At 50.7% G+C, this 22,406-nt stretch overlaps 1 protein-coding gene across 2 annotated transcripts in view; it reads left to right on the top strand.

Annotated features, from left to right (window-relative positions):
- The window catches only part of MYO5B (myosin VB), a 337,920-nt gene that overhangs the window by 263,819 nt on the left and 51,695 nt on the right, over positions 1 to 22,406 (top strand). For both annotated transcript variants that reach the window (XM_043443867.1, XM_043443866.1), the window contains exons 17-22: positions 3,639 to 3,725; positions 4,199 to 4,310; positions 9,023 to 9,234; positions 11,181 to 11,337; positions 12,444 to 12,683; positions 18,196 to 18,429. In XM_043443867.1, coding sequence (XP_043299802.1) covers positions 3,639 to 3,725; positions 4,199 to 4,310; positions 9,023 to 9,234; positions 11,181 to 11,337; positions 12,444 to 12,683; positions 18,196 to 18,429 — 1,042 coding nt within the window. The remainder of the gene's footprint in view (positions 1 to 3,638; positions 3,726 to 4,198; positions 4,311 to 9,022; positions 9,235 to 11,180; positions 11,338 to 12,443; positions 12,684 to 18,195; positions 18,430 to 22,406) is intronic.

The following is a 22,406-nucleotide window of genomic DNA, read 5'->3' as shown; positions in this document are numbered from 1 at the left end:
TGGCTAGGGTGACTGAGACAGCGAAGTCTTAATTTCATTTTAATTACTTACAGGTGGCTAGTGGCTACCATATCAGACAGCAGGGCCCTTACTCCCTAGGATCCAGTTGTGGTCAAAGTCCTGTGGAGTCTGCTTGACAATTTCTCCCCCAGTCCCCCGTGTCCCTTCCTTCCACTGGGGCCCTGTTTCAGCGTCTCTCCATTTCTTGCCTGGAGCACTGCCCTGCGCCTGTAGGATGGTCTCTTACTCACCTCAGCAGCCTTTCCGCCTGTTCCCCTGAGCCTCCACACGTGCTATTTTCCCCCTAGCCAAAGGAGGTACATTTTTCCAGCAATTCCTTCCCATCTTTCTGATTTCCTTTTTGGTCCTGGCATAATTTCTTTCTGTGAAATAATTTATTTTGGCAGCTCCGACTCTCAGGATGAATATCTGAACTGCCTTCTGCATTTCATATTGGTTAATAAAGCTTGACTTCCACTCTCAGGGGCCTCGTCCTGGAAAAGGTTGGGAAGACAGTGTCGAATCAGCCTCCTTGGGATCTGGCTGACCGTCCACTCTTCTCCCTTCCTCCAAGTTCCCGAGACATGCTCAGGAAATCCCCCTGTGTGGCATCTGTTTACCAGTCACCTCCAGAAAAAGAGAGGCTGTTAGGAAAGCAGCCGGTGTGGAAGACACAGATTACGTGTGAAGGGCAGGAGCGGGTGCTGGGCCAGGAGTGGAGTGTGTGGGGCTGCCACCAGCTTTGCCCGCAGCTGGCCTGACCTTGGGCGATGTGTTTATCAGAACCGGGTGCCCACCACATGCCGAGTTCTCAGGCTGAGTCTCTCCTCCCACGTGAGAGAAGCCCCTGGGGACTCTCAAAGGGACGTGAGAGTCCTAACAGCCCACTTTGCTGGGAGCCTCCTTTACCTTCAGGACCAAAGTCTTCCTCCCAGTAGAGTGGGGGAGGTTACAGAACCAAGTCAGAAAACCTGCGTTCTCGGCTACCGTTTGTTTGGCTCATCCCAAGCAAGGCCCTCACCCTCTTCGTTTCATTTCCTCCTCTGTTAATTGTGGCTAAAAAAAAAAAAATAGTTATCCTGATGAAAGACTTCAGCGAGATAATGAGGATTATTTATGACCAGTATAAAAATTTATGTCATGAAAATCTGTGATGTATTGATGATTCTGGAAACAAAGTGCTGTGGTCCTCCTCCCCCTCCCCTCAAGCTGGGTTTTCTCAACCTCAGCACTGTGGGCATTTGGGCCAAGTAATGTTTGCTGCAGGGCTGTCCCATGCATTGGAGGAGACGGGGCAGCATCCCTGGCCTCTGCCCCCTAGATGCCCAACAGTGGCCCATCTAGTGCCCCCTAGATGTCCCCCACCGCTGGGACAACTAACAGCGTCTTATAACATTAATGTTCCTTGGCAGCAAAATTGCCTCCAGTGGAGACTGCTGTCCTGCACTAAATGCTTCAATTTGATAAAAAGTCTTTTCTTCCACTTTTTCCTTTGTTCAGAAGCCATCTATCCTGGGCACTGGGCTAGAACAGTGGAATCACAATGGATAAAGACATAGTCATCTTCTTAAGGAGTTGTCAGCCCCAAATAGCTGGTGACAGCATAAGAGTGACTGTCAGTGGGAATGTGGAAACTGCAGCGATATAGAGGCAAGTGAGCAGGAAGTGTCCAGGGAGGAGGTGGCCCCCGGCAGGTGCGATCATCTGGAGTGGGAATCATCGTCGGAACAACTGGCCACATTTCCTGAAGGCCAGTGGGCTGGTCTCAGCGGCAGGTGGTCCTGAGTGCCTCGGGGTCTCACATGCACCTGCCCAGCACTGCAGAGCCCCAGGCAGTAGGTGGGAGTCAGCAGCCTTTCAGGTGGCAGGTGACTGCGGAGATGGAGCCAGGTCCCCACCTCATTGGAGGGGGCTCACTCTGCGTCCAGCTATAGCTGAGCTTCAGAACAGCCAGAAAGAAAAAGAACATTTATTCCTCATCCTGAATCATGGTGATTGATTCAGGGTCAGCTTAATTCTTTCTCCATGAAGACTCCCTGGTTACCCCAGCCAACTTCAGCATCTTTCCCTCCAGTTTCTTTCAGCATTTTTCCCGCATTTATCACATGATGCCTTGTGGTTTAATCAATCGCTGGGTAGGAAAGATCCCCTGGAGAAGGGAATGGTTACCCACTCCAGTATTCTTGCCTGGAGAATTCCATAGACAGAGGTGCCTGGTGGGCTACAGTCTGTGGAGTCACAAAGAGTCAGACACGACTGAGTGAATAACACTTTCATTTGTAGTATACTACCTCTATGCACTTCTCCCCTCTTCAAGTGCGGATACTTGAGAAAATCCAGACCATGTCTGACTTTTTGCTCTAGTGTCCTACTCAGTATAGGTGTTAGAATAAAAATGGGATTTTCAGTACTAAACTTAGCACCTTAGGGTGGGTGAGCTGTTGAAGTCATGGCTTATATCTCTGTAGAGACAAGAAGATAAAGTTCTTCATCTATATGATTCTTAACTGGGCAGCTCTCATGACAGAAGCTCACAGCACGTGTGCCCTTATATGTTGTGCCAGGCACTGTTCTCACCGCTTTCGTGGGCTGTTACACTTAATCTTCCTACTAACTTTCTAAAAGGGATACTTCTGTTCTCCCCGCTTTAGAGAGGAGGATACTGCCGTGTAAGGAAGTTTGTTACTTGCCCCAAATCACACGTGCAGCTTTAAATGACCACGTCATGATTCAGACCCAGGTCTGCATGGCCTGAAACTTCCCCTTTTAACTTGGGAGACCAATCATGCTTGTGGTGCCAAGCATATATGATTTGGCCACTGAGTTAGGACAGATGCCCCTGTCTGTAGAAATAATAAGGGCAGGCTCTGCAGTTGTTGTTCAGTCGCTCAGTCATGTCCATCTCTTTGCAACCCCATGGATTGCAGCACGCCAGACTTCCCTGTCTTTCACTATTTCCCAGAGTTGCTCAAACTTACATCCATCGAGTTGATGATGCCATCCAACCATCTCATCCTCTGTCGCCCCCTTCTCCTGCCTTCAGTCTTTCCCATCATCAGTGTCTTTTCCAGTGAGTTGGCTCTTCACATCAGGTGGCCAAGTGTTGGAGCTTCAGCATCAGTCCTTCCAATGAATATTCAGAGATGATATCCTTTAGGATTGACTGGTTTGATCTCCTTGCAGTCCAAGGAACTATCAGGAGTCTTCTCCAACACCACAGTTTGAAAGCATCAATTCTTTCACACTCAGCTTTCTTTATGGTCCAACTCTCACATCCATACATGACTACTGGAAAAACCATAGCTTTGACTATACGGACCTTTGTTAACAAAGTGATGTCTCTGCTTTTTAATACACCGTCTAGGCTCTGCAGAGGAGGCAGGAATGAGCTTGGGAGGGTGGACAGAGTGCAGGGAGGCAAATAAGAGGAGCAGTCCAGGTGAGGGTGAGAATGTGCCCTGAACTGAGATGGCTCAGGTGCTGCCAGTCACTGTCTTCTGGCCTGCGCTTGGCCCCTGGCCTTGAGCTCCCAGGTGCACAATGCCTATACCTCGGAGCCGGAAGGGGTGGTCTCTGCCTCTCCCCTGTTCTGTTTCTTTGCCGTTGTGGCCACTCATTGCTTGTCTTGTGTTTTGCAGTTTTAACCCAAAGAGAGCGGTGCAGCAGCTCCGAGCCTGCGGCGTGTTGGAGACCATCCGGATCAGCGCGGCCGGCTACCCGTCCAGGTACCGCACCCCCTGGGGCCCGCCTCCCCAGGGGACCCCCTTATGTGCTGTCAACCAGAGACACAGCCTCCAAAAATGGTCTCCAACACTGAGGGCTCAAGTAGGGTGCTGACAGACAAAAGAATCTCAGTTTGTCCTAAGAAGTATGGGTGTCAACAGTAACATCCTCCTGGACAGCTTTTCAGATTTCAGCTTGGCGTTGGTCTGGGTGGTGAGCTGGTCAGCCCTCCCAGCAGCAGAGCCTCCAAAATCCTTTTTCCTATCAGTCCTCTAGGCATGATTCTTTAACTCAGCTACATGCTGAAGTTCTCAGCATCGAGGAAGAACAAAATGCCCTGGAATGTGTTTTGCTGCTCTGAGAAGGGCTTTGTGCAGGACGTGTTGACCTTCGGGGGCCCCGTCTGAGATCATCCAGGGCCCTTGTGTGGTCAAGAGGCAGGACAAGTCCCCTGATGCATCAGTTTTTTCTCCAGGTGGTCCTACCATGACTTCTTCAACCGGTATCGGGTGCTGGTCAAGAAGAGAGACCTCGCCAACACAGACAAAAAGGCCATGTGCAGGTCTGTGCTGGAGAGCCTCATCAAGGTGAGCTGGGCACAGCCCTGACCCCAACCCCAGGGAAGGCTCAGCCGCAGTGCCCTGGGATTTGGGCAGGGATGTTAACTGCCTTAGTGGTCCTCACCCCTCTTACCAAGACTGCCATCTGAGATGTTCATCCATTTTCCTGAATCAATAACTATAAAGGGAAAGCCCCTTTTCACCTGCCTGGAGACATTCCCAGCCTTTCCCACATCACAGGTCCTGTAGAAAATGAAATGGTTTATACAGCGCCCTAGGGGTCATGATAAGGCAGCAAGCTGCTGGCCCGGATCCTAGTCTTCCCCAAAGCCTGGGGCTCCACCGCTCAGCCTGTCTGCTGGCACCGGTGAACCTGCCAGGGCTCTGATCTAGAGCCCAAGCCCGGATGGCCTGGAAGCCAGCTGAGGGGGAAATAACCCGCGCCTCCTGTGTCTTCCCCATCACAGAGCCGGCTTCAGGCCCAAGCCCAGATGCTTGTTTTAAATAAGACAGTGGATTTCATTTTTTCTGAAACAACCTGAACTCGGCAGCTGACGCTTGGGGCTGGAGAATGACAGCCGAGCTCTTGGGGGTCTTCGATGAGGGGCAGATCCTTGCGTGTTTTTTGGTTCTAGAGCATTCAGGGATTACAGCAGAGTATGGTACTTAATGGTCTCAATAAAGGGTTAGATTACATCGAGAATCTTCCTTTCAGAAGAGAAGAGAATTGCATCAAGTTTTAAAAAATTTTAAGTATCATTTTGTTAGGAAAATGTATTCATTTGGAGTATAGTTCATTGCCAGATGACCAAGTTTAAAGTCATAAGTTATTTTGTAAAAGTGATACCATCACCCTCTGAGCACAACGTTGCCTTAACAGCTCAAGACTGTAGCTATAGACAGTACAGAATGCTGGGCTAAATATTCCGTAGAGAATAAGAGGGTGGCAGTCTTCTTAACTGAAGGTTGCCGTTAGTCCACTGGACTCTGGTTAATTGAGGTTTGTGCTGTGGAGCATCTGCCAGTGTCTACATTTCAACGTCTCTTTCTACATGGGTGAGAAAAAGGTGTTCCGGGTCAGCTGAACCCTGGGTGACAGGGAGCGTCAGGAGTCTTCCCCCTCTGTTGGCACTGGAAGCTGGCCTGTTCTTGTGATCAAGGCTCACAGTAGCCTGCTCAGCCCTGGGTCTAGCTCCTGCTTTCCTCGGGGCCATAGTTCCATTCTTCCTCTCCCTTCCCTGGTTTCTTCACGCTTCCAGTGGAACCATTGCTCCCCATGCAGAAGGCGATCTGGAGGGGCCCCAGGTCAGACCGGCTGACTCCGCGTCCCCCACCCCACTCCCCTCCAGCTGGCAGGACCAAGGGCCGCTGTCCAGACCTGCTCCTTGATGCGCTTGGGCCTCTGGTTCGACATCACCCAGCTTACATGCTGACCCCGCCCTCCTGCCTTCCTCGGTCCAGCAGTCTCTGAGCCCCTAGTGTGCTGTCCTGTGCTCCAGATGTCTTTTCATCTCTTGCAGAGGACGGCCTTTGCATTGACACTCCCCCCGTTATGAGCCCTGAGCCTGACACACAGATGTCACTCACCAGGCATTTGTGGAATGAGTGAACGAGCCAGTGAATCCCCTATGCCATGTGAATAAGTGCTGTTTCCTCTGCCTGAAGTGCTTTCCGCACCTTTTCCGTGTCTGGCCAGGTTCTTTCCTTCTGAACTGAGCTCTAAAATCCTTTCTGGTCTGTGAAGCCCGTTCCTGGCACCCCCAGATGGAGTCAGCCACTGGCCAACACCTCCACTTCTGTCTTCCATTATTGCGTTTCTCCCCTCGTATTGTAGATAAGGGCTTGTTTGTCATTTCACCAGACTGTGGACAACTGAATGGCACGGGTCTCACTGTCACTGTGTTCCCAGCACAGTCACTAGACCTCACAGGAGCTTGAGTTTGTGCAGGTGGCTGCCTGGGTGACAGCTGAGCTTGTCCCGATGAAACCTGTCACCAGTGGCTCACAGTCACTGAGCCTGAGTACAAGTCAGACATTTCTCTGTTTCATGCATTCCATCTCATCTTCACACTGAGAAAGATGCAAACATGACCCCCATTGCACAGATGAGGAAACTGAGGCATAAACAGCTGACATAAACTGCCCAAAGTGACTCAGGAATCCCCACAACCTAAATCACATCACCACTGAATCAGTCTGATTGATTAACCAATGTCACGGTATATAATTACCGTTCCTAGACAGGATTGGGTTTCCCTGGTGGCTCAGACGGTAAAGAGTCCGCCTGCAATGCAGCAGACCTGGGTTTGATCCCTGGGTTGGGAAGATAACCTGGAGAAGGGAATGGCTGCCCACTCCAGTTTTCTTGCCTGGAGACTCCCAGGGGCAGAGGAAGGAGCCTGACGGACTACAGTCCATGGGGTCACAGAGTCAGACAGGGCTGAGTGTCTAACACTCTTTCACTTTTCAGACATGTAGTAGGGCTCCGTGCTTCAGGACTTCCTTGGAAACCTTTTTTGTCTTTTCCCTCTTGGGGGATGAGGGGGCACACCTTCTGGTCACCAGTGCTGCTCGTACTCCTGCTAAGTGACCTGAGACTTCAAGCGGCTGAGACTTGGCAAAGCCACCCGTTATATTAGAAGGGCGCATTCCAGCTCCCTGCACTTTCCAGGAAAGTGCTAAGTAACACTAGAGCAGAGTGATTAGGAGAGAAGCTGTGATGAAGGGGTGTGCAGGCCTGGTGGCAGGCTATTCATCTGGGAGGAGCGCGGGGGCTGTATCGTGAGGTTGCTCGGGAGTGGTGGTCTCCTGCTGCGAGGAGTATAGGAATCCCTCCATCTTTAGCTTGAATGTGTTTTTTCTTTAACTCCACAAATGGGTATTGAATTCTTGGATTCTTCCTATGTACTACCCTAGAGTGGTCAGAGTGAGAGTTACAAAGGAGACGACTAGGAGGGCCCTGCCCTCTAGGACTGACGGTCGTCTAGTGTAGTTACAGACATCACTGGCCATCAGGAGAACCTGAACCTGTATCCCGACAGTGAAGGAGTGGATTAGCAAGCTTCTGCTGGGAACCCAGGGAGCGTGAGGAGTGTGAAAAAGGAGATGGTCCTACAAACGGGCATGATGTAACAAAGAGACCTCTGGCCGAGGAGTCCTGGGTCGTGGGTTCTATTCCTTGATGTTTTCAGTGAGACCTTTGTCAAGTCACCTCAACATTCTCGGCATCTGTGCAATAAGAAAGTGGCTTGAGATGGGTTTCTAAGATTTCTTTCTACCCCGTCAGTCTCTGATTACTGGAGAGGGGTTCTCAAGAGATGACCTCTGATCAGTATGTGAAGAGTCTGGTCAGTTCTAGGGGTCAGAGCAAGCAGATGCCTGGGCGAGGGGGAGTGCCACCTTCAGGCCAGTGGTGACAGGCACACCACTGGGGCCTTCAGAGAAATCCTCATCCATACAAACGGTGGCTCTGCAGACCAGCCTGCCGTTTCCCTGGTGGTTTCTTTCAGAATAGGAACTGGAGCCAGTGTACTATGGCCCCAGGGATACAACAGTCACCCCTGATCCAGGCCCTGGCTCTGCTGAAGACCTGGTAGCCAGGCTTGTCCCCCAACTGTGAGGGAGTTGCCAACCCCTCCTCACTGAGGAGTCTCCCCAGCCGGGTGGTGATGAAGGCCAGGCCTCGAGTGTCTCAAAGCCCCCCGGCCCAGTCCAGCCTTGGTTCCTCCCGGTGTGAGCTGAGGCCTGGAGCAGAGGCAGGAATGAGAACCAGGCCTGCAGCTCGCTCTTCCCTGCCTCGCCAGCAGCAGCCACAGAAGGGAGCGTCAGCAGCGGCCCAGCTGGCCGCTGTGTCCCCAGCTCAGCCCCGGCGCAGGCCGCCTGGCTTTCCTGTGCGGGGAACCCGGTTCCTGTTAGCTGTACGGGGCTTGGCCATAATGAGTGTCAACTCAGCGTGGTTTCAGAGCCACTGGTCAACAGGAAATATATCCTCGTGTGTGTGTTTTCCTTACACCTTGGCTATCTCCTTCTTATAATGGTCTTCATGCTCAGTGAGCAAAATTAGATGATGTGTATTTAACAAAGAGCGCTCAGTTATCGTGGGCCATCTACGGAGTGCTGTAGCCCAGGCCTGTCCACACACACACACACACACACACACACTCTGCCGGGTCATCTCCCCTCATCTACCTGGACCAGCACAGGAAGGGCCCCCAATTTTAACCTAAGTACATGTCGTTAAAGACAGTCAGCATCTGTCTGAAGAAACCTCACAGCATAGTCTACACCAAATAGAATGTACTTGGGGGTGATTTGCTATGTATGTGTGATTTCCCCTGCCTGCCTGCTTTCCCTCCGTTCAGGTCTTCGCCTGAACAGCCCCTCTGCTGAGATGCTTTCCTCCTTTAGCCTATTTCAGCATCTGCACCCCGTCCTCCAGCCCTGGGTTTGTTGTCTTCATAACCCCAGCACTGCCTGAAATGTGCCAAGCTGGCCCAGATGCCCTCGCGGTGACATCGGGTGCTGGTGGGCAGGCCTGCTTCTCACCGCGGCTCACGGTGTCCGAGCAGCAGTAGGGACAGGTCAGCGTCGGTTACACACCGACTCTTCGGCGGTTGTTTAAGGAGCAGGGGCACGTGAGACCCGGCAGGGGAGTAGTGCAAGGGAGGAACTGGAGTGCTGGGGCGCATTCCCTTGCTGCTCACGGATGATGAACCAGCTCCCCTCCCTGCCTCGTCAAGGATCCTGACAAGTTCCAGTTTGGCCGCACCAAGATCTTCTTCCGGGCGGGCCAGGTGGCCTACCTGGAGAAGCTTCGGGCTGACAAGTTCCGGGCAGCCACCATCATGATCCAGAAAACCGTGCGGGGCTGGCTGCAGAAGGTGAAGTACCGCAGGTTGAAGGGAGCAAGCTTAACTCTGCAGAGGTACTGCCGAGGATACCTGGCCCGCAGGTGAGCTGGGGCACACCTGAGGCAGTGGATTGGTGGGGTGGGGTGGGGGGGCAGGGCGGGGCCTGGCTCTGGGTTGGCCGGCCTCAATCAGCCCCTGTGGGTAGAACGCGGTTCCTCCTGGGCCCTGTCTATATCCAGCTTTCCTTCAGCAGCCAGGCCCCTCTCTCCTCCCCTTGTAACCTGAGCCAGTAGGTCTAGTTCCCAGGTCTCCTGGCTCCCCCAGTCTATCCCCATCCAACAGTGCTAGCCTAGGACTGGCTGGTTTTCTGGCCAAACCTCTCTTTGCCCTTTGCTTAAATGCTTAAGTAAAACAATCCTCTTTCCAAAAGAGAGAGGAATTCAGCCTTTCTCTCACAGTTAACGTACACTCAGGTTCATGACTTACGCCACCAATTTCAGAATCCTTTAGGAGTTTGGTTAGTAGGGCTGAATGAAAAGGCCTGGAGAGTTCCCTTCTATGAGCTGTTGCACTCAGCCAGCGTGCGGAGGGAGAGGGAGAGACTTGTCTGACCACAAGCAGCTCCCTTGCGGCAAAGCCTGATGCCAGTGGGCTGTCCTGCCCCACCCCAGCACCACACGAAAGAGGCTACTTTGCTGAAAACATCCCCTCCTAGTGATGTCGTTGGGTTGCTGAAGCACTGAATCAGTATGAGTGCCACCAGGGAGATGGGCGTGGAGGACACCCCCATCCCTCGCCGTGAGACCCACCCCCCAGCCTTTACATGGGTCATCCGATTTTGGAACCAGCCCTGGTTCAACATCAGTGACCTCTGCAGATCCCGGTTTTCTTGAGCAAGTGACAATAATCTCCAGTAAACACCTTGCATTTGGAAGCTGAAGTTTCACAAGTGACTGCTCAGGCCTCTCTGCTTGAATATAGAAACAAGCCCAGAGCAGGCACCCACTGTACCGTAAAGTAAGAAGATTGCTCCAGCTCCCCCTCATGTCCTGGTTATAAGCTGTTTATCCAAGCAGAACCGGAGGTGATGAATGCTGTTAATTATCTGTGAACAGCTGAGAGGTGGTCTCTAGAACAAAAGCTACAGAGATGAGAAGGTTGTCCGTAGCATCCACACTAAGGTGTCATCCACAGTTAGGGCATCACTGAGCACCCTGGCACACAGGACTCTGTCCTGGGTAGTGGGTTGGCCCACGTTCTTCCTGCTGGGAGTTTGTATTCTAGAGAGAGTGTCCAGGGAGAGCTGCACCAGGAATCAGACTCATTTAAGCAGGTAGAGCAAGGCTGAGTGAGTTACCTCCCACTCTGGAGTTGCGCTAGATGATGTCCAGGGTCCTTTCTAGCTTTTAATATTCTTAGTCTCTCGTTGAGCACTTGCTATGAGTCTGACACCAAACAGAGCCCTTGCAGGAGGTAAAAAGTGTTGGACTGACTTCATGTCTGTCTTGAGGGGTGAGATGGGGAATGTGGAAATGAAAGAGGGAAGTAGATGCCCATGTGCAGTGCATCCCTGGCAGAAAGGCTGGGAGATGAGATTGTAGAGAGAGGTCGCCACAGGCCTGAGAAGCTGGTGTTCATTCAGCAGATACTTCACATGCGCTGCTGTGCCAGGCCCTATACTAGATGTAGGGGTACAAGGATGCTAAGACCCGGGCCCTGATCCCTCCGAGCCCGGTGAGGTCCAGGGACAGACCCGAGTGTGAGCACATGACATCCTTGAGGGCTGCCCAGGTTGTAGGATAGGCTTGTGGGTCGGGGAGTGGACGGATGAGGATCAGTTGATCAGACTTAGACTGCGTTGTAAATACATGGCAAGACTTTTTGGACAAGGTGGAGGAAGCCAGTTCTGTTCTGAGCCGTGTCTCAAGGCCTCGCTACGGTCAGTAAGGGTGACGAGAGTTGGCCTAGCCGGCGGGTGACCAGGCAGGGCTAATTTTGGGGAAGGGGCTTGTGTTCATGAAGGGCCCACCACTCTCTCGCTCCCCAGACTGGCCGAGCGTCTGCGGAGGAGCCGGGCGGCCGTGGTGCTCCAGAAGCAGTACCGCATGCAGAGGGCCCGCCGGGCCTACCAGAGGGTACGCAGGGCCGCCGGCATCATCCAGGCCTTCGCTCGGGGCATGTTCGTGCGGAGAATCTACCACCAGGTGCGTAGCCGCCCGCAGGGACTCGGGCTGCAGACTCGGAACTGAGCAGCAGCAGATGGCTTGGCACCGACCTCAGCACTTGTTGGGCACTTCTCGCTTTTTTTCTAAGGAATTTCACAACTCTGCTCCCACTGAACCCTGACCAAAGTCTCATGAGGAGCAGTGACTCAGGGTTCACCAGAGAGACAGAAGTCATAGGAAATGCATGCGTCTGTGTGCGCATGGGCGTGTGTGGATAAGGTTTGTTATGAGGAACTGACACGTGTAGGTATGAAGGCTGAGCAGTTCTCGATGTACCGTGTACACTCTGGAGACCCAGGAAACCCAGGGGAGTAACTCTGCCCGAGTCTGAAGGCCTGAGGACCAGGCAGTCATGGTACAGTCCAGTCCAAGGGCAAGATGGCTCAAACGGTAAGGAAGCTGCCTGCAGTGCAGGAGACCTGGGTTCGATCCCTGGGTCAGGAAGATCCCCTGGAGAAGGGAATGGCAACCCACTCTAGTATTTTTGCCTGGAGAATCCCATGGACAGAGGAGCCTGGCATGCTGCAGTCCATGGGGGTCACAAAGAGTCATACACAACTGAGCGACTAACACTTTCATTCATTCTGCAAACGTTTATTTTGCAGGGCGTTACAGTAAGGACATTGATGATGCTTTAATTTTCTGAGTGGTTTTTTAACTGGATAGGAAAAAAGAAAAGCTGAATTACAAGCCAAGTTAACTGTGACCCATTAACCCACTCGACAATCCCACACGACCATCTCACTTCATCTCCAGCTCACTGTCACTGGGAGGGGAGCCACATCTGTTGAATGGGGGGCTATCAGCTGGATAATCTTTAAGCCCCTCTGACTTTGAGGTTTTTCTTTTAGACTGTGGTTTCTTAACGAGTAAAAAAAAAAAACAAAAAATTAGAAATGAGAGTTTGACAGCTGCCACCAAACTTAGTTGCAACTTGTTCATAAGACAGATGGCCACCAAAGCCTCAAGTCCTAGGGCAGCTGTAGCTTGCCGACCTTGGATCTCGCCTCTACGGAGCTGTACGCGAGCCCCTTGCTCCCACTGTGCAGCGCAGACCCACCAGCTGTGTGCTTGTGCCCTGCCAGGTCCTCAGGGAGCACAAGGCCACCGTCATCCAGAAGCACGTGCGGGGCTGGATGGCTCGCAGGCGCTTCCAGCGCCTGCGGGGCGCGGCCATTGTCATCCAGTGCGGCTTCCGGAGGCTCAAGGCCAAGCAGGAGCTGAAGGCCCTCAAGATCGAAGCCCGCTCGGCGGAGCACCTGAAACGCCTCAATGTGGGCATGGAGAACAAGATAGTCCAGCTGCAGCGGAAGATCGACGACCAGGTCAGTGTCTCCACTCCCATGCGGGGGTTGGGGCCAGGGTGAGACTCCATGGGCACGTTTGAGAGACACACAGCTTCCCGAGGGGAACTTTCAATTGATCCCTATGCAGCTTCATGAGGCCATTCTATGGGTAAGCGAACTGTGGATCCGGAGCATCAAATACTTGGCCAAGATCACAGAATTAGGAAGTGCTAGAACCAGCGCTCCAGCCCAGGTCTGCCTGATCCCACAGCCATAAAGAGGGTGGTGTTGGTTTCTCAACCCCAAATGTCACTAAAGAGTCAGTCCTTTCCTGTGTTGTGGCTAGGATGGGTTTCCAGAGTTGAAAGCAGGCTCACTGGTACCTTGGGCTTGCAGGGTATTAGTGACCTCAGGACCAGGCTTCTGCAATGCCTAGAGGGTTTCTGGTGCCTCCTGAGAAAGAAAAGGTGAGGATGGAGGGAAGGAAGGGGGTGAACGTGCCTGGTGCAAGGGGTGGAGAAAGAGAGAGTTGGCATTGCCTTGGTGGTCACTGGTTTTATTGTACCTAATCTACGCTAGGCACTTTTTAAAGCTTCTCATGATCCCAGTAGGGCAAGAAAATAAATGAGCTATTTTACACTTAAACCAGCTGCCCTGAACAGGAGCCCCCAAAGTAGTCAAATGTTACTGCCTCTCTGTTCTTGCAAAAAAGACCAGCCTTCCGGAGAAGAAGCTGTCACCCTGGGTGTTTGTCTCTGTGTGAGTCCCAAGGGTGTCTCGTTTGGCTCGGCTCCCTGGGGGAGAAGTGAGACAGAAAGCTCGCACAGGGTTGGCCCGCAGTGATAGGTCAGGTCTGGGAGGAAGACGCATCTGCTCAGTGCATCGGGAGTAGACAGGAAAATAGCTCTTTGGGCTCAGCCCTGTGGAAAACACAAGCCCAAGGCGGACCTGTATTATTGCTGTCATTGCCATTGTTATTGTTACTTTATGGCTATTGACGACTGACCGGGAAAGACATTTGCATAGTCAAATTGCCCCCATTAACTTTCTGAGCAAAAAGTATGGTCCGAGGAAGGAGCAGGCTTTGCGAGCGCCGTTGTGCTGTGCCCGGAGCCTGTGTACTGGCCACCTCTTCCAGCCATCGGTCCCTGTCTTGTCATTGCTGATTTCTGAAGTTGACTCGAGAGGTTAAAAGTAAATCTAGTATTTTATACTCCACATGCTGGAACACCAAAGAGAAGCAGATTTAAAAGACCTATTTTTTAAAAGAGCTTTTTGCCTTAAACTTCCTACGTGGCAAACATCTGTGAGCAGTGGCCAGTGTTACCCTCTCTGGGTGCCCTGTGTGCAGAGGGTGAGGAGAGAAGGCGGGGAGGGGGGAGTTAGGTCTTGTTTTCTTATGTCCCTCCCCATGTTGCTCAACTGTGTGCCAGGCACTATCCTCATGTGTTAAGTCATTTAATCCTCACAACAGCCCTGTAAGATTTAACATTATTCCCATTTCAATCTGAGGCACAGGGAGGCCAAGTAGTCTGCGAGGTCGCACAGCTAGGAAGGAGCATGGTTAAGATTGAAACTTGGCAGTTTGGTTCCAGAGAATGTTCTGCTACCTCCAACCAAATTTGGGGATGTCTGCATATTAGGAGATTCTTCAGACATGTGAGAATTCCTCAGTGCAAGGAAGATGCTTAGCTTTGTTTTGAGTTCATTCTTGTAGATAGTGTCATCCTTGGACCAGCCGGTGTTTTATAGTGGAGTGTGTGACCTGGTGTCAAAGAAGATGCGTGGCTCTCTGTGTTGAGAAGAGTCATAAACAACCTGTGGCATCAGGACATTAGAGTCTCATTGTATTGCAGCCTCTCAGAAGGCGGGGTTCGCCTTGTGTAAGCAAGTGGGTTTCTGTTTTCTGTGTAATGCCTGGAGACAACTCAGGAAGCTTCTCCCCAACACACACAGATTCTTAGCCGGGAGGAAAAGAGACACGCTTGCCAGGAGCGACATAGGTGAAAACATCCCCAAGTGTTCAGCAGAGTGGCCTGAGGTCATGGACTGAGTCCCAGCTGCATGGAAGCCTGACTTCTGTTTCAGTTATACTTGCCGCCAGAGCTGACAGCTAGGGATTATGGCCAAATCTCTAACTGGGCCTTGAGTTCCTCGGAGGGGATTGGTCTAAGAGCTGTAAGTTCTCACTCAAAAATTCACTGATCCCATAAAGTGGTTCTCAATTCCAGGCTGTGCTGTAGAATCACCAGGGGGCGCTTTTTTAAAAAAGTGTCCCCAGTGTCTGCAATGCCAAGAGGACAGCAAATGAGGAAACTGTAGGCTAAAACCAGGGTGAGGTTAGGGCCCAAAAGTCATGTCGAAGGTTTTGTGCACACAGCTAGAGAGACAAGACGTGAACTTGGCAGCAAGTTCCCAAGAAAGCAGGAAGAAGGAAGTAGGGTATCTTGAGAGCTGCTGAAAGCGTTTAGAAGGGTTGGTGCTGTCCCTGGTGCTGAGACAGTTTTCTGAGGGTGTTTATAACCTGTGATGTAATAAGCTACAGCCTTCACAATATCCTTCAGCAGTAAATGTAGTGATAGTTCCTGGGATTGTTTCTTGCAGAGTCCCTGGTGTAGGCCTGTGGTGTGACATTTTTTCAGCCAAAAATGATATAACCTATGAACTTGACTCTATCAGTTTGTCTTTATTCCAAGCATGTGTAGAGTAAGATGACCAGTTGAGCTTACAGTTTGTTTTTGTTTTTTTAATGAGGGTCAAGTTCCTTAGACCTTTATAAGGCAATATTAAACTATATTTTAGTGGGAAAAATATGACACAAATGTATGGATTCAGTTAGTAGTCTTTTCAATCAATTTGATTCAGTGTACTTCATGTGCATTTGGTTAAAGTAGTTAATATTTCACGTACATCTGAAAAATTGTAGGGGCAAGTCACAGCTTTATGGCCTTCTGTGCCTCAGTTTTCTCAACTATGAAATAGGTATATTAATCAGCCTTGATTAATAGGTATATTAACCAGGAGTTGATGATGGACAGGGAAGCCTGGCATGCTGCAGTCCATGGGGTTGCAAAGAGTTGGACATGACTGAACAACTGAACTGAACTGAATCAGCCTTACTGTGTAGGATTCCTGTGAGGAGAGAAAGAGTTAATAGACGTGCATCATGTAGTACAGTGCCCTTGAGCAGTGGATGCAGTGGGTGTCTGAGGAAGCCGAGGAGAACAGGGGTCCTTGTGGAAATCCCCAGACCCCCCAGTATCAGGACAAGGCCCTCCCTGGTTCAGGACAGAGCTGCCCAGGTCTCGGGTCACACTGACCAAGGCAGCTGCAGGGAGCCTGGCCTGCCTCCGCAGGGAGGGTTTCCGGGCTCTATGAGGGAATGGGTGGCCCTCACCACTCCTGGCACCAGGCTTAGCGGCACAGCTGTGGGCACCTGACGTGGACATCATGGTGTGTGGAGGAGGCAGGACGCTGTGAGGCCCTTCTGGGGTCTCCCGTTCTAAAATCACACCTCCAGAATAGGACATGTACAGCCACGGTGTGTCCTCAGCAATTACTTCTGGGTGCCGATGATGGTGAAATAAGGAGATGTCCAAGGGCTGCTGTTAGGAATCTCCCACCCACACCCCTGTTGGCCTGTCTTTTCATTATTCCATTCTCTAGGGGACCACTCCCCCCCAACCCAGGAGAAGAGGGTGACTCTTATCAAGCCCCTACTGGGTGCCGGTCCCCAGGGAGGCCCTCAGTCTCCCTTAACCTTGATGAAACCCTCTGAGGATGGAGTTACTGTGGTCCCTCTTTCACACTGAGGGAGCTGGGTGCAGGGAGGTGCAGTGACCACACAGCTGATCAGGGCGGAGCTGGGGCCTGAGCTCAGGTCCGTCCAGCTCCAGCCTCTTAGCTCCTCAGCTTCCCTGAGCCTCACCTCAGCCTGCGTGTCAGTGAAAGCAAAGAAACTGGCCTCCTGGACACGTCATCTTTGCATGTGGGTCCTGGGGTGTCATCGCTGACCATAGCAGGGTGTCACACCACATTGTATGGCTCTCTCTACACCCCACACCTGCTCCATCATGAGCGCCTCCCCCCTGCCCCCCAGTCTGGTTCTCATTCCCACTCTCCCTGGGATCTGACCCAGGCCACACCACCGGGAGGAACTTCACTTCCTGCCCAGAACAGAGCAGTGTCGAGGCGACTAGTCCAACACACATCCCCGCCCTGTACCCCACTCCCCTTGTGCAGAGACCCTTCAGCCTCCGGGGAGATCCAGACCTGGGTGGGCAGTACAGACCGGCTTTGGGTTGTTTAAACAGATGCTGCCTAATTGGATTTCTCATTGGTGATGACTTCGAGCAAGGCTGACTGCCAGCCTAGACGTGTGGGTGTGTCGGATTCTAACTGGGACATTTCCTCAGACTGTGGGAGCATCTCTTTGTGATAGATCAGTGTGGGGATTGTGCTGCTTGGACACCAAATGCAGGTCTCAGCCTTGAGGTCCCAGGCGTCCGTGGTGTTGTACTGGGTCCAACATCTGGTCTGCTGCTGCCCCTCCCTGCTCCTCATGACGCTTCATAGCTGATGTGAATGAGTGAGTCATTGGTTCCTGATGCCAAGAGCTCTGTTTTACCCAGAGCTCCTGCAGAGAATAGCCATGGAGAATGATGATGCCTGTTTGCCGCCTGCTTGATTATCGGGAGAACTCTGATTCTTTCCCCTCTATGTTCCCTCTGAGCACCTTCAGCTGATAGGCTCAACTGCAGCACCTTTCTGCCCATGTTTGCGCTTGCACTTGACACTGGCCCTGGGTCCTCAGGGCTTCCTGTGTGTGAGCTCACCTACAGTCTCCCTCCCTGCCCCCTTCCGTACCTCCGCCAGGCACCTGGGACTGCTTCTCATTTGCCTGTTGCTTGAGTGGGTATGTAATTGGGTACCTCGTCGACAGGGACGGGTTTGGCCAGGGCATCCGTTTCTGGAGTCAGACTCTTATAGGACCAGCGGACAGGTGGTGGGAGGGCTCCCCCGGCCCCGTGGAGGGCCCCCTTGGAAGAGGGGACGCTAAAGAGGTCCTTTGTCTCAGAGCCAGCGATTAGGTTGCAGCTCTTTGTGCCCGTGAGTCCAAGGGCAGGAGGGCTCAGCGTTGACAGAGCAGGGAAGCCTGAAACGCAAAGGCTGCAGATCTAAGAAGCCAAGTACATTGTTCGCGAAACTTAAAAACCAGGTATAAAATCTTTCCAGTGGACACAGAAGGCTGACCACTCTTAGCCAGCTTCCAGCACTGTCCCTGTTCCTAAACACTCCTCGAATGTCAGTCCTGATGCTTTGTCTTCCTGTATTTCTCTTGGGTTCACAATACAGTTTTGTTAGGGAGTTGCCAAGAAAGCACTCAAGCATTCAGTGGTTGCGAGATTCAATTCCACCTTGGAAGTTCCTTTTTTTTTTTTTTTTTTGGAAGTTCCTTTTTTAATTGCCTTCTTTTTTTTTTTTGGCTGCCTCACTAACCTTGCCATCCACCTCTTTTCTCCCCTCTTCCTGTTTGCTGATGCTCTCGCAGAACAAAGAGTTAAAGACGCTGTCGGAGCAGCTGTCAACAATCACCTCCACACACGACATGGAGGTGGAGAAGCTGAAGAAGGAGCTGGCCTGCTACCAGCAGAACCAGGGTGAGGACAGCGGCCCGCAGCTGCAGGAGGAGGTGGAGAGCCTGCGGACCGAGCTGCAGAGGGCCCACTCAGAGCGCAAGGTCCTGGAGGACACCCACACCCGGGAGAAGGATGAGCTGAGGAAGGTCTGTTGGGGCCGGAGGGGCAGCTGGGTGGTGGGTGAGTTAACGCAGCACCCCTCCAAGGCAGTTTTGCTTCTTCCAGCTCTACAGCTGCCATGGACTTTTCTGGGGCTTATGCCCAAGACTGACATCCCTCTGCATTAAGATGTAAAGTGCCCCTGTGTTGGGGGAACGCACACAAGCATGTGTCCACTCACCTGGCGAGTGTTAATTGAGTTTCTCCCTTAGTGGGACATGATGGAATCCCCTGAAAGGTTACACATGTGTGCCTTTGGGCATGTTCCTTATAGCCTAGAATTAACCACTGAATCAGCTCTGTGGCCTGAGTCCTTCTTGGCAAGAGAAATGGTTTAGAGGTAGTGGCCTTTCTTCCTGATATTGCCTGCAGGAACTAGGGGCAACCTCATGGCATCCCCTGGGCTTCCCCAGTGGCTCAGAGGTAAAGAATCCACCTGCCAATGCTGGAGATGTAAGTTTGATCCCTGGATCGGGAAGATCCTCTGGAGAAGGGCATGGCTACCACCTCCAGTATTCTTGTCTGGGAAATCCCATGGGACAGAGGAGCCCGACGGGTTACTGTCCATGGGGTCACAAAACAATCAGACACAACTTAGCGAATAAACAACAAAACACCTAAGTATCCCTCCCCATAATCATAGTGCTTTGGGGAATTTGCCTAAAGTTTATGTATTGATCGGTTCAGCCTGGCTCATCTACTCTGGTTGGCATGCTCTGTAGGTTTACCCTCCATTCCATAAAATGTAACTTCTGGGATTGGATCCCCGTCCCCCATCGCGAATGTCAGGATGCAAGGAGCCCCTTCTCCACTCCTTAGATAGCTGTCCACACCAGGGAAGCCCCACATGCCCTGCGGAGCCTTCCACAGCCTCAGTGTCCTATGCCATCTCTATGGCATGGCCCACATGCTTGGTTCCTGTCCATCACTGGAGAGTCGCAATGGGTTGAGAATCTGTGAGGGAAGGACTCAGTGTTTCTAATGTCAAAATAATAATTTTTAGTATTTAAAAATCGGGGCAAGCAGAATGCTTTCACAGGAATGGTCCTGAAATAGACAACTGGAGTTTTTGGATTCTCACCCCTGCATGGCCATTACTAAGTGCACACAGGAAATTTCTCTGACCTTAGTTCACTCATCTGTTTAAAAAGAAAGAAGAAAAGTTGGTTTAGATCATCTTTAGGCCCCTCTACTTGCAAGTAGTCAGCTCCACGAGATGGTATTTGATGGCTTCTAGAGGGAAGCAGGCCCTTCCTGAGCCCTGCTCCGTGGTGCCTCTTTCTTCTCCTGCGCCTTTATCTTCTCTGGCAGGACCAGAAATGTGCAGGCTGCCTTCAGTCAAAGGACATGAAAGCCTGCAGAGCCAGAACCTGCTGGGCTTGCCAAGCTGGTTTTGTCATTTCGTATCCAGGCAGAACTTCCACACCATCTCCACTTTCCCCAAATCCCAGGGTTTTCCCGAAGTCAGAGGGTGAATCTGCATGGGGATTAAGTCACATTAGGTGACATTGAGACGTAGGACTTCCTAGCGCAGGCACAAAAGTGGCCGCCCTGCAGCATGTTGCCCCGATAAACCTACCAGCTCACCCACTGTGAGACCTGGAATTGAAACCATTTGGTGTCACTTCAGGTGGGATCCAAAGAGCTCCAGTACGACACTCCTTTATGTCTAAGTGCAGAGAAGAATTCAGCCAGAGCAGAATGGCAGATAAGAAGTGATTTATTAGAATAAGATGCTTGTGAGGCTTACAAGCGGGAGGGCAAGAAATGCCTCGCCCTGCGAACTTAGTGGGCCACAGCTTTATAATCAAAGGAAAAGTGGCGAGACGGAGAAGACCTTTGTCTTTCTTGAGTGGACGTCACATTTTCATCATCATTTCCTTCCCTGGAGAGAGCAGGGGGTTGACTTGTCCCTCCCTATATGGTCAGGCCAGGACTATCATGTTGTTGTTTAGTCGCTCAGTCGTGTCTGACTCTTTGCGACCACATGGACTGCAGCACGCTGGGCCTCCCTGTCCTTCACTATCTTCAGGGTTTGACTAAACTCATGTCCATTGAGTTGATGATGCAATTCGACCATCTCATCCTCTGTCACCTCCTTCTCCTCCTGCTCTCAATCCTTCCCAGCATCAGGGTCTTTTCCATTGAACTGGTTCTTTGCATCAAGTGGCCAAAGTATTGGAGCTTTAGCAGCAGGCCTTCCAAAGAACATTCAGGGTTGATTTTCCTTTAGGATTGACTGGTTTGATTTCCTTGCTGTCCAGTGAACTCTCAAGAGTCTTCTCCAGCACTACAATTTGAAAGCATCAGTTCTTCAGCACTCAGTCTTCTTTATGGCCCAACTCTCACATCCACACATCACTACTGGAAAAACCATAGCCTTGACTAGATGGACCTTTGTTGGCAAAGTAATGTCTCTGCTTTTTAATATGCTGTCTAGGTTTGTCATAGCTTTTCTTCAAAGGAGCAAGTGACTTTTAATTTCATGGCTGCAATCACCATCCACAGTGATTTTGGAGCCCAAGAAGATAAAATCTGTCACTGTTTCCATCATTTCCCCATTTATTTGCTATGAAGTGATGGGACCAGATGCCATGATCTTAGTTTTTTGAATTTTGAGTTTTAAATCAGCTTTTTCACTCCTTTCCTTCACCTTTATCAAGAGATTCTTTAGTTCTTCTTCACTTTCTGCCATGAGGATGGTGTTATCTGCATATCTGAAGTTATTGATATGTTTCCTGACAATCTTGATTCCAGCTTGAACTGCATTCAGCCCAGCATTTCACATGATGTACTCTGCATAGAAGTTAAATAAGCAGGGTGACAATATACAGCCTTGACGTACTCCTTTCCCAATTTGGAACTAGTCTGTTGTTCCATGTCCAGTTCTAACTGTTGCTTCTTGACCTGCATACAAGTTTCTCAAGAGGTGGATCAGGTGGTCTGGTACTCCCATCTCTTGAAGAATTTTCCACAGCTTTTTATGATCCACACAGTCAAAGGTTTTTGTGTAGTTAATGAAGCAGAAGTAGGTGTTTTTCTGGAATTCCCTTTTTTCTATGATCCAACAGATACTGGCAATTTGATCTCTGGTTCCTCTCTGCCTTTTTCTAAATCCAGCTTGAACATCTGGAAGTTCATGGTTCACGTATTGTTGAAACCTACCATGAAGGATTTTGAGCATGAGCTTGCTAGCATGTGAAATGAGTGCAATTGTGTGGTACTTTAAACATTCTTTGACATTCCTCTTCTTTGGGATTGTAATGAAAACTAACCTTTTCCAGTTCTGTGGCCACTGCTGAGTTTTACAAATTTGCTGGCACATTGAGTGTAGCACTTTCACAGCGTCATCTTTCAGGATTTGAAATAGCTCAACTGGAATTCCTTCACCTCCACTAGCTTGGTTCGTAGTGATGCTTCCTAAGGCCCACTTCACTTTACAGTCCAGGATATCTGGCTCTAGGTGAGTTATCACACCATCGTGGTTATCCAGGTCATTAAGATCTTTTTTGTATAGTTCTTCTGTGTATTCTTGCCACTTCTTCTTAATATTATCTGCTTCTGTTAGGTCCATACCATTTCTATCCTTTATTGTGCCCATCTTTGCCTGAAATGTTGTTCCCTTGGTATCTTTAATTTTCTTGAAGAGATTTCTTTTCTTTCCCATTTGATTGCTTTCCTCTATTTCTTTGCATTGTTCACTTAGGCAGGCTTTCTTATCTCTCCTTGCTATTCTTTGGAACTCGGCATTCAGATGAATATAGATATATTCATATCTATATCAAAAAGAAAGATTTCCTTTTCTTCTTTGCCTTTAGCTTCTCTTCTTTTCTCAGCTATTTGTAAGGCTTCCTCAGACAACTATTTTGCCTTTTTTGCATTTCTTTTTCTTGGGGGATGGTCTTGATCACCACTTCTTGTATGTTACAAACCTCCATCCATAGTTCTGAAGGCACTCTGTCTA

The sequence above is a fragment of the Cervus canadensis genome, chromosome 23 (assembly GCF_019320065.1).
Source record: "Cervus canadensis isolate Bull #8, Minnesota chromosome 23, ASM1932006v1, whole genome shotgun sequence".
Classification (NCBI taxonomy): domain Eukaryota; kingdom Metazoa; phylum Chordata; class Mammalia; order Artiodactyla; family Cervidae; genus Cervus; species Cervus canadensis.
The sequence above is the reverse complement of the archived record's forward strand: the minus strand, read 5'-3'. Positions and strand labels throughout refer to the sequence as shown.